The sequence below is a fragment of the Hibiscus syriacus genome, unplaced genomic scaffold (genome assembly GCF_006381635.1).
Source record: "Hibiscus syriacus cultivar Baekdansim isolate YM2019G1 unplaced genomic scaffold, ASM638163v2 tig00111013_pilon, whole genome shotgun sequence".
NCBI classification, from domain to species: Eukaryota; Viridiplantae; Streptophyta; class Magnoliopsida; order Malvales; family Malvaceae; genus Hibiscus; species Hibiscus syriacus.
The window spans coordinates 1,385,692-1,400,976 of record NW_024062953.1 but is presented as its reverse complement, the minus strand read 5'-3'; the positions used below and the strand labels follow the sequence as shown (position 1 = coordinate 1,400,976).

The window sequence follows — 15,285 nt, the reverse complement described above, 5'->3', positions numbered from 1 at the left end:
TAACAATAAGTCATTTTGCTTTAAAATGAACATTAAGGGTTAGTGCTAAAATAGAATAAGGATTAAAGTGATTATCCAATCAAACGTAAGTGATATTTTTTTGTCACTATCTCATTTTTTATTGGACATTAAACCATGAGATCGATTCTATGTTAATCAATGAATTATAAAATTAAGAATTAAATCGTTAAACCTTTAATTCGATTACGATAAAGTCATCGATCGTTAATCGTTAACGAAATTATGGATGTAACAAATAAATTTGTATAATAACATATTTGATCCTCGTTACTTACTCATTCTATTAATTTTAGTTCTAATTTAACAAAAACTAATTTAATAAATTTAATTTTCTAATAAGGATGGGAGTGAGAGGATCCAAACCTACAACCTAAAGGAGTATGGGCACAACACTTAACCGTTGAAAACTTGGTTCAATTATATATATATATATATATATATATAACAAAAGGCTAGGGCCGACCCTGGGGTAGGATAAAAGAGGCCCCGTCCAGGGCCTATAAATTAAAAAAATATTGTTAATATAATATTTTTTCTTAGTTTTTATATGAAGTTTTAAAAAACAAATTGTAAAATAATGGGCATATAAGTTTATTAAGTGTCAATTGTAATTATTGAAAATTTATATTAATGTTAATAAATTGTTTTATTTTCCATAAAATTTTAATTTAATATTTCTTTTCTAAAATTAAAAAAATAAATTTCAATATTTTCCCTTATTTTTTATTTTTTTAAAAGAGAGCCTATTTTTTAATTTCGCCCCGAGTCAAAAAAGTCAAAACCAACCCTACAAAAGGTGGTAAAGAAAATTATTGAATCAATTCAAAAAATATATAAAATTCTTGTATTAAATACAATTTATTTTAAATATAATTTTTGTCAATCATAAACTAAATATTTAGATTGATTTAGTGGCTAAGTATATCACATTTACACCTAGATCTTAAGTTTAAATCGCTTTAAACTTATTTTTATTTTCGAAATTATCTTGTGTCAATTATAATTTAAACTAAATGTAATATTTATCAACTATGAATCAAATACTTAACTTGGTTCAATAGTTAAACACATACTTCCTTAGGTCGCTTAAGTCCCCTTTAATTTTATGACTTTTCACTACTAAGATGGTCACACCCCAAAAGTTAGACCAAATTATAGAATGTGTTATTATTATACTTAGGGTTAAATTGATGGAATGTGTAAATAATAAAGATAGAATATATTATTATATAATAATATATAAAAACATACATACATACTTGTGCACGTATAATTCATTGAAACATGTATAATAAGGATTAAATTGATAGCATGTGGTTAAAATTGAATCAACCCTATAATTTAGTGACCAATAAAATAATATAGAATGTTTTTGTTCTCTATTTTTTTGTCCAAGGTAAGCCCAAAGTTTGTGTCAAAAGGGGACTGACTCAGGCCTAAGCTGAGCTTCTTTAGGATATGCCATACCATAAAAGGCCGAACTTGAGTATGTCTTCGAGTAATACAAAAGAATTTCATGTATTTTTGTTTTTTTTTTATAATTTTTTCGTTTATAACATATTATTTAATTTTTTTCATTTGTAAATGTAGGGGAGACATAATTACGTGAAATCATATCTCTTACACATGATTTATTTTATGTTAATCATACGTTGATTTCTTTTCCATTTCTAAATTTCTAACAAATGATACGAACGCCGAGATTCAAGACTCATGATTGTCATGAGTAGTTATTTAATTTCCAAGAAATATGTTGCTTCATTTTTTGTTAGTGAGATTAGAGGTATGTAAGAAAAAATTTGTTGTAACGAATAATACGTAATTGATCTAAAGATGCTTCAACTAATAGTTGATTTAGACAATAATTAAAGTTGTTGAAGACTTGAAGGTGGTGCTTCAACTAATATTTTATTTACGTAAGTAACAATTGAAGTTGTTGAAGACTTTAAAACGACGCTTCAACGAATATTTAACTTTTGTAAGAAATGAAGTTGTTGAAGACTTACAGACCAATGCCTAATTTATTATTAGCAGTCAAATTGAATTTTATTATAATTTTAGTGATTAAAGATTACTTGATGGTTAAATTTATTTTGATATGAATTTTTATGAAGTAAAGATCCTTTATGACAAAGTTTGTTTATTTTCTATAAACATAGATTAAATCTTAACATTTAGAATTATGAGAGATAATTATTTTGAAAAAAAAATGTAATATTTTTAATCTTTCAAACTTAATCTACTAAAATTTAATTATCATATTTTATGGAAACGGAAAAGTTAATCTAATTAAATGATACAATTAAAAATTGATATTGGAGAATAAAATTAAAAATTACCATTAAATCATTGATATATATACTTTAATAGTTCAACATTTTAAATACAATTAGCAAAAACTAACATGCAGTTAATTTACACGCAATAAATAAATATGTTTATGTCTTAAAGTTTTTATTTATAATTATTAACGTCTAATTTTTTAGACAACTAATCTAAAACGACATTCTCAATTTGATTTATTCTATTCGTAATGATCATGATTTGAGCTATTGATTTTACTTCAATGATCTAACACGTCATTATTAGTTGATACACTCAAAGTTAATTAATTTATAATATTAAATAAAAAAATATATTCACCTAAAATATAATACATAATTAAAAAAAGTAGAATAAAATTATCAATGTCTAAACCTTGGAAATTAACCTTTAAATTTCCAATGCATGTAATAAATGAGGAAGAGGACACCTATCCAACTTGTATCTAATAAAATGTTTTGATTAATAAATGTTCCAACTCACTTATGTCCTTTTTGTTTAATAGGATCAATATTTTAGATTATTACTATTAATTAGGTAACATTTTCAATGTGTTGAAAAGATAGAGAGAGTTGAAAATTAATTCATATTACAAGATTGATTCATCTTTAAATTTTAAAATGTTTTGGTTACAGAGTTAATCTTTTTTGAGAAAATTATAATTCTTTTTGTTATCTTCCCGATTCTTTAGAGTTTTGTTCTGGTTAATGCGGATCGATCTGTGCCGCTCACATATAGTTTTGATGAGTGAATCTCTCAATAATGATTTTTTAAAATTAAGGGCTAAAACCATTATTATACGAAGTCACGTTATGCTTATATTTCACTTTTAACAATCCAATGACATATTTAATATTTTAATTAAATGTTTAAATTTTGACTTTTGAAAGAAAAGTGATTCATTTTAACCAAACTAATAATTAAGTTACATAAGTGTATTTTACCCTATAATGAATCTACTCCAAATTATGGTTGCCAGCTTCAAGGAAGTATCTCCATCATGTGGAATGGAACCTTAATCAACCTTCTCTTTGTCCAGTTGCTTGCCTCCACCTCTAATTTTCAACACTAAGATAATAAAAAATGAGTTTCAACAAAATCAGAATCTTGTCTTTCTCGTCCTTTGGTTCCTGCAATTAAATCTTGTCAGCTGGCAACTCATACCTGTTTCATTAAAAACAGTAAAATACTACTCTCTATGCCTCTCCCTTCATCACCATAGACAAAAAGTTTTCACCTTTGTCAAACCTGTCTTCCTCCGACAATCTGCTTCTTCCATTTGTCTTTGGGTGTTTAATTCTTACAATGTCTGTAGCTGTATGAACCAAAGTTCCAGCCTTGCAGGTGTTTGATAGAAGTTAAGGCCATGGGAGAGAAGGGAATCTCTAAAGGAGAAGTGGCGATCAGTGTTTCCAATGAAGAAAATGCTGCTGTTTCTGCAAATAAACCACCAAAAGTCCCCAATGCAGGTAATGAGCCTCAGCTTCTCCTCACTAGAAGAAGATCATTAGCAAAACCCAAGTCAAGATTCGGTGAACAAAGACCTTATTTCATTGAATATGATAAAATGGAAGAGACTAATCCAACTGATCAAGAACATGTTGGTGGTGGTAGTAATTCACCCTATAGAGCCCTTAGGGCGGATTCCGCCGTGTCGAAAACGTATTCGATGACATCGAATGCGGAAAATGAACATGATGAGATCATCAAGAAGGTTAGATTACATAAAGAGAAGCTTAAGGGAGTGAAACCCAAGGTTGTGATCGAGTTGTTCGTGTTTATGTTCCTATTGGGGTGCTTGATAGCTAGCTTGAGTTTAGATGAATTAGAGAGGACACACATTTGGGGTTTGCATGTTTGGAAATGGTGTGTGCTTGTGATGGTTATATTCTGTGGTTTGTTGGTTACCAATCGGTTTATGCATCTTGTTGTTTTCTTGATTGAGGTCAACTTTTTGTTGAGGAAGAAAGTGTTGTACTTTGTTCATGGTTTGAAAAAGTGTGTTCAAGTGTTTATTTGGCTTAGTTTGGTTCTTGTTACTTGGGTTCTTTTGTTCCTTGGCGTCGAGAGATCGAAGACCGCAACGGAAATCCTCAACGGTGAACGTGGACGTTGGTAAGCATCGTCATCGGATCGTTTCTGTGGTTGTTGAAGACTTTGTTGTTAAAGATATTGGCTTCCAATTTCCATATGAACAAATTCTTTGACAGAATACAAGAATCAGTCTTCCATCACTACATACTCCGGACCCTTTCCGGACCTCCGTTTATGGAGATCGACGGGTTCCGAAGATCGCCGACTCATTTGACCGTTGGCAAGCCGAAGAAAGGTAAAGGATCGAAAGTGAAGAAGGTGATCGACATGGGAAAAGTCCATAAATTGAAACGAGAGAGTTTCATCATGGCACATGAAGGTGTTGGTGGACGCTGTCACGAATTCAAGGCTTTCAACCGTCTCCAACACATTAGATGAAAGCGTTTACAAAGACGGCGGGGAACAGGGGATAGAGAAATCACTAATGAGGAGGAGGCACAGTATGTTGCTCATCAAGTTTTCTCTAATGTGGCTCGACACGATAACAATCACAATCGCCGGTGAGACGATTGATTTTCCGTTGCATTTTCTTTATGTCCTGTATCTTATTATGTACTCTTTATGATCAGTTATATCGATGGGGATGACCTATTGAGGTTCATGATCAAGGAGGAAGTGGATCATGTGTTTCCATTGTTTGAAGGATCAAACACTGGAAAAATTGACAGAAAAAGTTTCACAAACTGGGTGGTAAGAGCACTATATTAAACTCCAACATACATACATGCATACATATATAGACCAACGTATTGTTTCGTACAGATAAAGGTTTTCCAGGATCGGAAGACGCTAGCGGATGCTCTGAGCGACACCAAAACGGCCGTAAAGCAGTTGAACAAACTGGTGACTGTGATCCTGATCATTGTTACCATTGTCATATGGGTTCTTTTGATGGAAATTGCAACTACAAAAGTGCTTTTTCTCCTTTCATCACAACTAGTAGTTGCGGTCTTTATGTTTGGAAACACCTGCAAGACAATGTTCGAAGCCATCATATTCGTATTTGTGATGCATCCGTTCGATGTAGGTGATCGTTGTGTGGTCGATGGTGTTCAGGTAAGGACATGCCGATGGTCCTATACACACATGTCTGTAAAAGATTACTAACTATGCTTTATTACCCGATAACCAACAGTTGTTGGTGGAGGAGATGAACATCTTAACAACCGTCTTCCTGAAGCTCGATAACGAAAAGGTGTACTACCCGAATTCAGTTTTGGCTACAAAGCCTATCAGCAACTATTACCGAAGTCCAGATATGGCCGAGCTCATCGAGTTCTCGATCGATTTTACGACCCCGGCAAAGACAATAGGCAGGCTGAAAGAAGAAATAAAGATGTAAGTCAGATATATTTCAATAAAAGCTTTCCATGCATCACTTCATTCTAATGAAATCTGTAAACAACTCAATGGAAACACATCAACTGTAAACAAAACTCAGTAATCCATTGAAAAAAGAGAGGATAGAAAACGACGTCGTACTCAATCCACTATACTACAACGACTTCTTGTTGTTATTGGTTGGAATTTTAAATATATATTTTAAAAACTGGCGCACTTGAAATGAATGTGTCTCATACGTATGGTTCTCGATTTAGTAATTTACTACATCAAAAATTGAGATAGTGTCAATCAAACTCAGCTCTTAGTAAAATTAAGAAATATCATGGGTGAGAAAAAAAATAGAAAAATGCTAATTCGAGGATCATGTGCGTGAGACTCATTCATTTTCTATTAATTATCCAATAGTTGCATTTTCCTACCCACAATATTTCAAAATTTTACTGGTTGGTAGTGATTCATCTCATGGTCAAACTGTTTCTTAAAAAAACATGTCTTCACCTAATGTTACACTTCAAATTGAACTTATTTGTCATTGTTGTGATATGGACCATTACATACTCTTAAAAATTATGTGTTTGATTTTAAATATAAATAAATTGATAACATATTTAAAAATAGAATTTAATTTCACCAAATTTTAAAATCTTAAAAATAATTAAACCCAGAAACTAGGGTCAATGTTTAATTACATTAATTTGAAAACTAAGTACATGATCATTGAAATAAATTAAACTAGAAAATGTTGCAAGAGATAAGGTCTTGATTGCAATGATTTTAAAATTATCAGTGGTCTAAATGTAGTTAAACCATCGACATACATCCGTCTCTTATGACATGCAACGTCCAACAAGCAAATTTGTATGGCAGAATTTGGTCTACGAAAAGATGCAGCCAATGATTCCCTTGTCAAGGCCATTCGCCACGGTCAACCAAGAAGGGCAAAGACTCTAAATCGCCGGCGGAATCGTCATTAAGGCAAGGATTTGCAGTCGAATCCTCGAACATTGCCTCAAATTCTCCATCGCTTGCTTTCAGCGGATCATCGATATCAAAGTACGACGAATCAAGCACATGTGTTCCATTGTGTGCTTCAACCGTTGCACCATCACGCACATCTCGAAGCTTGTTGATGTCGGTGGCAGCATTGTCGACGTTAAGACAAGGATTAATTTGCAGCCCAGTCCTTGAACATTGCCTCATCAATGGGTTCCTCAAACTCTCCATCGCTTGCTTTCAGCTGATCATTGACTTCAACAAATGGGTTCCATTGTGTGCTTCAACCACTGCACCATCACCCATTACTTGATCATTTGCTAAACAAACTTGTGTTTAGTTGGTAACATCAACATCTTGAGTTGCAGGTGGCCGCAATGGGAATATGGCTTGGCTGTTGCACCTAGTGGCTTCAGTCCGAATCACTTCGATTTTCGCTTTCGTAGCCTGGGATGAACTCGAGGGCTCAGTGGCTCCACCCTCAGTTGATACTATTTTATGTGTAGATTTCCTCTGGAGAACATTCGGCGGATGCTTGAGCTTTGGCTCTATTTCCCGTTGTAGTATTCCAGTAGTTCTTGATTTCATTTTCTGTTCGCCCAGGTAACCTTCCGGCTATTAAAGACCATCTGAACATTCATTAAACAACATAACGTATCGCTTAAATAATATCTCGAGTTCGAATCTAGTGAACAAAGAAAGATCAAAAACCAGTTGCCAAGAAGATTATGGAGTCTGATAATGAGTTCCTCTTCATTATGGGATATGTTGCCTCTTTTGATATATGGTCCAAGATAATTCAGCCACCTAAGCCTGCAACTCTTCCCACATCTCTTGAGTTATGGTGTGTAGCACTGTGAACGCAAAGCAAAGATATACACCATCTTTGGTTTTTATTCCTAACTTTTTTTCGATTCGTTTAAGAAAACTGTATTATCTAATCTCGTACGGTTGCCCTTTTTACAAGCAATTTTCATTACTTTCAAAACTAAGGAAAAGGGCAAGGAAGGGATGTTTTTTACGTTATGGTCTTTGGTTCAAACACGGTATTTTTTTTTTTATCTACAAGATTTAAATTTAATGTCTTCGATATTTGTTTTACAATTCATATACGAAGTGCAGGAATTCTCTTCAAATAATATATCTCTAAGGTTTGAACATAATATTTATTCCTTAAAAGTACAATGTATCTTATCATTATATATGGTATATGTTGGTTCAAATTAATATTTTTATTTTTAAAAAATATCTATTTTTCCCTTTCCTTACAATAAGTAATTGTTTCATATAAGAATTATTTAAATTTGAATGAAAATTATTAAGAGATTCTTGGATATTTCCCTTATGCTTATGAATAGATCAAGGGAAGTATTAGAGGCGATCGCACTCTCTTAAAATTTTAAATTCATATATAATTCAAGTATTTTTATGTTTTTATGGTCTAATTTTATATCTCATAAAATATCCAGACAGACTCGTATTACATATTTAGTTTTGATGGGTGAGTTTTTTAGTGAATATATTTTACATATACAAGACCTCAAACTTGAGACATATTTAAACGATATCAAACTATTTATCACTTAAAGCAACCTCGTTGGTTGTGTTCCTTTCACTTCAGATCACCATTAATGAGAGCAAAAACTTCTAAAGATATAAACTTCAAATTCTTTCAAAAGTGATAAATGCATGTGAGATTTAATTAGAAATTTAGAAATACTGTGACCTAAACACCATCCTAATATATTTTTTATTTCAATTATAAGTTAGATAATGAAAACCCTAAAACTTAAGTATCATATATATTGTTCATGCAAATTGAAGTAACCTTTGATTTATTTAATTGCATGGCTAGTGGATGTTGGCCCTCCACTATTTTAATATTTAATTTTTAGAAAAAAATTAATTTGGCATCTTCAAAAAATTTAAAAGTTCTTATTATATTTCAAATTTCGGAAAATTTTAATAAAGTCCCCTCCTAACACTTTTAAAAGTTCTCAACTCTCATTTTTTAAAAGACAAAATTATTTATACCTTTATTTTTTTCCAACAAAATAAAGTAAACCTTAAAAAATTAAAATTTTAATTTAAACCTCCTATGTATATTACCACTACTCTAAACCTTAAATATTAAATTCTAAATGAGACATGTGACATACAAATAATAAGATTAAAAATTAGCTGACCCTTATTCTCATATGTAAGGTAAGGGGGAGGTAGGATAGTAGGTTGCCCCCAACGCTAGGTTGAGAACAGTTTCCGTAAGAGACCTTCAAATTATGAAATGCCCTTCGTAAGACTTGATCCCACGACCTCAAGGTTAAGAGCCTTGCGCTCTACCAACTGAACTGTATGGTCATTTCATACAAATAATAAGATTGTAGGATTTAAATATTATGGAGTATGTGTATAATTCTTTTAAATGTAATTAGGCTCTCATTACAAATAACGTCCTAACTCATCGCTTTTGTGGGTGAAAAATATTATAGTTTCTGCCTCCATCCTATAGGGTAATTTGTTGTTGTTGAAGATTTAGGCTCGACCCTATACGATCATAGAAAAATAGCATAATTGACATTTATATATTTAAAGATAATTTCTATAATACTCTTCACTATTTTAATTAAACTCATATTGTATCTAATAAAAATGAGAATTATATATATTTATTTATTTGTGCCGATACATATTTGAGTATTTAACTTAAAAATCAAATCAAGCTTTAATATGAATTAAAGTTTTCTAAATTTATATCAGATTAAATGATAAATAAAAAAATATTATACTCAAATTAAATTTAAATAAATCAAAAAATAGATTCAAGTTAATCCATGATCATCCATAAATGTCTCATTATCTAATAGGAGTAATAGATAATTAAATGTAACAAATAAATATCTTAAAATTGATACTAATTAAAAAACTGAAAAAAGAAAAGGCCAAAATCTTTTAGAAACCCGAGAAGAAAATTATTGGAGTGAAGCGTGGGTGAGTGAGTTAATATTGGTGGTGGATGAAAAGCAAAAGCAATGAAAGAGGGTGCAGAAAAACAAGTGGGATTGGTCACTGCTGAAAAATCAGATGAAGAGAGAGGCATGTGAGAATCGGGTCACAACCGTTCGTGCTCTTCTTACAAACTTGATGTCATCTCTCTCATCTGTTCATTAAAATCATGCAATACGTACTCAGAGATTTTTGCAGAATCTCAGATATTTCTTTTTCAACTCTATAATGGATGAGTGAAGCACACTTCCTGTGTCGTGTCGTCCCATGCCATGTACAGGTAACAGGCCCCACCCCACCCCACGTACTCTCCAATTACATGCACTGTGCTTATTCATGGCATCATCCTACCATAGCAACGAACCATTATATATATATATATATATTAGTCCGGGTTAATACTGAATATAATATTATATTTATTCGAAATACTCTTAATTATTTGATAATAAAAGTTCATACTCCTACAAACGTCGTGTTCAAACCTAAGAGGTTGAGACCTCAAGAGACAACAACAATCATTTATTCACGAAGTCACTTAGTTCATACATATATATATATAGAGAGAGAGAGGCACATATATGTATGTATGCATGCATTTAAAACAAAGTCCCCCCTAGCAGCCAAAACAACTACATTAATGTGAAGAGAAGAGGGAAACAAAGATTGAGGTTGAAATTTTGAAACAAAAACTACCTATGGTGCATAAGCAGATGAATACAAGAGAAAAAACAAAGGTAAAAACAATGGCTAAGACATCAAGACAGATCAGAGGTCTACATTCACATATTGCTTATAGATAACCCATAGTTGAAGTTAACTTTGCGGAACTAAGCACACCATTAGCACTGGAAATCCTTGAGTTCAAAAAAATGCTTACCTTGTAGAAGACCTTTAGGAGGTTGACCTCAATTCTCATTCTCCCCCATCACTGTCATTATCATCGTCTTCTTGCACATTACCATCATTCTCCGAGTAATTCTCACGGCTTTCATTGTCCTTTACGTTGCTTCCTTGTTTATCACCTACTGTGCCATCAAAATCCAACTTTGGGGAGTTCATTTCAGAAACTTTAAGGTTCCCATTAACGTCAACTTGATCAGTGACGAGGTCTCTCTGAGGAATATAGGGTTCCAAAAAGTCTGAATCACCTTGCTTTTGGATCTCAATGTCACTGTTAATTGGTATTCTTGAGTAGAGTTGATCCAATTGATAAAAATAACTGCAGGTTTTTGATTGCTGAGAGAGCTTCTTACCAGTCTCTTTGCTCTTCCTGAAATACTTGTTAATGTTCTCCCATTTCTCTTTGCACCTTTTGGCGCTTCTTTGATAACCAAAAGAAGACATTAAAGAGCTCACCTCCTCCCAAAGAGCACCCTTTAATCCAGGTTCTCGAAACTTTGATTCCAAGTTGCATCTCACTTGAATCAAGGCCTCAACTTCAGCTATAGGCCACCTGCCATTGTTATCAGCTTTAACAATCGTGCTTTCAGGTTGCACAAACAATGGAGTCCTTTGTGGAAGACTGATGCTTTCACCTGTAATCTTCTCCAAATACGAAACAATGAGAGCTTCTCTACTTGAAGCTAAAGCTTGTTCTTGTGCTCTTGCAATGGCTTCTCTATTACGTCTTTCAATCTCTTCTCTCCTCCATGATTCCTCTTTCACTGACCTCTCTTTATCCATTCTTTCAACCACTTCCAAGAACCTTTTGTGGAGACACTCTTGATGATCAGTCACTTGTTTCACCAAGCTCCCAAAAAACACAACCATTGAACTCAATTCCTCCATTTTCATCTTCCTACTCTTCTTTTGAATCTTGTTCCTCAATGAAGCTTCTTTCACAATAGAAGTGCTCTCTGATCCATTACCAACCCCACCATTGCCACCTATATTATGGCCATGAAACTCAGTTAAGGGCATGGAGATGGAAACATTTGCAGGTGAATTCTCCCAAGTGAGAGCAGATCCAGAACCAGCTTGAGCAGCTTTTCCTTCACCTTTTCCATGCCCATAAATTGCTTCAAGCTCACCAAAGAGTCTATATTTGTTATCCAAATTCTTGCTTCTCTCACTTTTGGATTGCGAAACCTTGTTATTTCCACTACACTGCCTATCTTCATATTTGTTTAAGGGTTTCCTGGTAACATTTCAACAAACACATGGTGACAAAGAAATCAAACAAGAAAAGGAAAAAACTTTAGAGTAAGAAAAAGAATTATAATAAATTACCAAAAGGGTTCTTTCATGGGAGAATCTTCATGGGGATGCAAACAATGGGGAACCAAAAGGGAATGTTCATGTTGCTGATTTCCATGGAAAAAACTAGCTTCGTTGTGTTGATGATTCAAAGGCAAAACAACCTCTTTTTCCCCACTATTCTCGTTAAGACCCAACTTGAAATTAACAGCTGAAAAGAGATGTTGCTGATGAGTATGATGATGAACAGATTCTGGGTGTCGAAATGGTTGAAACTGAGCTTGATGGTGTTGGAAAAGCTGATGGGTTACTGGACTCGAATGTTGCTGCGAAAGATTCTCATGGTGTTGGTGTTGCTGCTGAGAATGTAAAGGGTAAGGGAAAACAGATTGTTGTTGTTGCTGGGGATTGGGAATGAAGAAAACTGAAGAAGATGAAGAATCGTTATCATCAGCCATGAATTGCTGCTGCAGTTGAAGATGAGGATGGGCACCATATTTAATGGGATGCATTTCTTTCAAACTGTTTTTTGTTTTGTTTATCCGATGAACATAAATGCAGGAGGACCCAACCAAGGATTCTTCCTTCTTGGAAACGTTGAACTAAAAATACAGAGATAAAAGAAGAGAAAATTGAAATATAGTGAAGAAGATAATAGAAACCAGATCATCCCCGGGAATGGATTAGAATATTAGATATTTCTAAAAGTGGTCTAGGGTTTTGGTTTATCCAAAAATAATAATCAAATAAATTTAAAATAGTTCTAATTACGAGTTTCATCCGTGTTAGTCCTATTTTAATTTGTCAGAAATTTATTTTAATATTTTACGAAGATTGAAAAGTTAGTTCAACTAGTAAATAATACTCGTGATCACTTAATTATGAGTGAATTTTAATTTAATTATTATTATTTTATTAATTATATTATTTAATTATTTAAATGATGTCAATCAAGTCATTTTTTATTATCGTTTGACGAAAAAAATTGATGTAACAATTAACAAAAAAAATATACATATAATTATTATTAATTATATATTATATCAATTTGATCTTAATTTTAATTTAATAAATTTAATTTTTCAATTAGATGAAGATATTCATAACTAATGACAGACATATATATCTTATGTTATAATTAATCACAGAAAAAAAGGAAATAAAAGTTGTTAAAGAATGACTTAAACCTAGCTCACTCAGAGGGCATTGGAGCACTTAAATAAATATAATAATTGACTTAAAATTGAATATTATATATATAATTAATACAATATTTAAAATAAAAAATAACTTTAAAATTTTGTATTTTTAAATATTTTTTTGTCAAATGTTGATATGTGCCGCTATTTGATTATTTTTTATTTAATTAAATAAATTAAAATTAAAAAAATATATTTAATAATATAGTGACAGATTTCATGATATATATCACTCGTAATATGTGTCTCTATTTAATTGAACGATTAAATTTATTAAATTATATTAAAATTATGATGAAATTAATATAATATATAAGTAATGAAAATTAAAATATATAATTATACTAATTTTATTAGTCATTATAATTAACTCCTCTCTCATATTTTAACTATAAAAATAATTAGAAAAATATCATTAGTTGAACAATATAATGTTTTAATCATCTATATTTATAATTTTTTAGGAGTTAAATTAATATAAAAAAATTATGCATATAAAAGACTAAAAAATTATCTTATCTTTTTAAAATCATAAAATCAATAATTAAAGATGAAAAAATAGCAAATAGAAAACTAAAATTATTAAATAAAAATTAAATTTGAAAGATGGTAATAAAATCCTAGTGTTAGTAGACAAAGGGTAGGGAGAGTGGGCCAAAAGGACCGTAGCAATTTAGAATTAAGGGCAGAGAAGAGTACACGTGTTGGAGTGCAGAAATGAGAGACAGTGTGGAATTGAATGCACGTGAACAGAGTACAGTACGTTGTCGTCTTGTCTAACGCTCAGGCTCACTCCTCCCCCTTTGACATTTTTTTTATGGTTCATGGAAGCTACCGAGCTTTTTTTTGTAGAGAAAACAAAAATCAATATTTTGTTCTTAACTTCTCCTTCTAGTTGTCTTTATGGGGTTGGACATTAGCTTCATGAGAATCGTTTCAGCTTCGAGGTTGAGCAAATATGGATGTTTAGGAAATATATTTTATTGTGGAGAAGATGAATTTAGTAAAATATATAATTATAGGTTTCATTTAAATCTCTCCACCCAACTTTAAATAAGTTTAATAAAAACCTATTTTGATTCTCGAATTTAAAAAAATCTAACCGATTCGGGGAATTTCCGGGAAATTTCCCTCCTTATCTAATTGTTATTAGGGATGACGAGTCAAATAAATATATTTAATAAATACATTATTTATAATGTATTTAATAATAATAATTGTACATATCATAAATACATTTTAATAATATTTTTCATGTCGTGTCTAGCATTAACAAGTTTGAAAATAAACTATAAGCACGAATCAACTTATTTTAATGGTTAAAAAAATAGTTGATGTTCCTGAAGGCCATGAGTCAAGCACCAGTGACTGTAAGAGTGGCTGAATGTTCATTATCAAATGATTGAAGATAATATTTAAAATATATACTACTTTATAATCATTTTAACTTAAAAAAAACAAACTACAAACAAAACAACCATTATGACGTATAAATTGTTCCAAATAAACTTAAGAATTATATGTACAAATACTTAAAGAAGGGACTTTTTATGTTTTATATTTTATTTAGCATGATTAAATTAAAAAATAATAACTTTTACAGATAAAATTATCTAAAATGTGACACTTTATACAAATGTGAGGATTTCTGTAGTTATACATATATTCTCTAACTTTAATTTCTATAATATCATATCAACTCATCAAGATGAAGTTGTAAATCAAACAAAATAATTTTATTCTCAAATTTATATTATTAGAGGTAATTAGTGTTTTGAAAATTGGACCGGTCGATTCAACCGGTTCAATCGGGAACCGCTGCCTAGTCCGGTTCATTCTACACCGATTAAACCGTTACTAGTAAACTCAAAAAAAATTATCAAGTTCAACTCGAACTTGAAATATAATATTGAAACTTGAACTCAAAAAGGCTCGAACTCAAAAAAAATTTAGAAGCTCGATTGAAGCGAAAGAATAGTTCGCTCTGTGCTCACCAAAAGGCTCCATGATTTTGAATGTCAAATTACCCTTATTATTTATAGAAGTCAGTTGGGATGCTCTTCTATGTTTCTTAGCCATGTGAGATTGTTTTGTTTTCATATTTTTACTC

The 15,285-nt window shown here is 31.6% G+C and overlaps 1 protein-coding gene and 2 pseudogenes across 2 annotated transcripts; 1 reads left to right on the top strand and 2 right to left on the bottom strand.

Annotated features, from left to right (window-relative positions):
• The first annotated feature begins 3,699 nt into the window (after positions 1-3,699).
• Positions 3,700-5,779, top strand: LOC120149982 (annotated as a pseudogene).
• An 887-nt stretch (positions 5,780-6,666) lies between these two features.
• On the bottom strand, positions 6,667-7,751 carry LOC120149981 (annotated as a pseudogene).
• Positions 7,752-9,786: 2,035 nt separating this feature from the next.
• On the bottom strand, positions 9,787-12,607 carry LOC120149923 (trihelix transcription factor GT-2-like). Of its 2 annotated transcripts, XM_039162633.1 has the most exons (5): positions 12,010-12,607; positions 11,887-11,917; positions 10,890-11,814; positions 10,658-10,856; positions 9,787-9,931 (listed from the first exon to the last, which is right to left on the bottom strand). In XM_039162633.1, the coding sequence occupies exons 1-4, from the start codon at positions 12,486-12,488 to the stop codon at positions 10,693-10,695; spliced, it is 1,599 nt and encodes a 532-aa protein (XP_039018564.1). In that variant the 5' UTR covers positions 12,489-12,607; the 3' UTR covers positions 9,787-9,931; positions 10,658-10,692. The 2 variants fall into 2 exon arrangements, with proteins under 2 accessions (XP_039018564.1, XP_039018565.1); XM_039162634.1 differs by lacking the exon at positions 11,887-11,917 and having other exon boundaries at positions 10,890-11,727; positions 12,141-12,607.
• Positions 12,608-15,285: the final 2,678 nt, after the last annotated feature.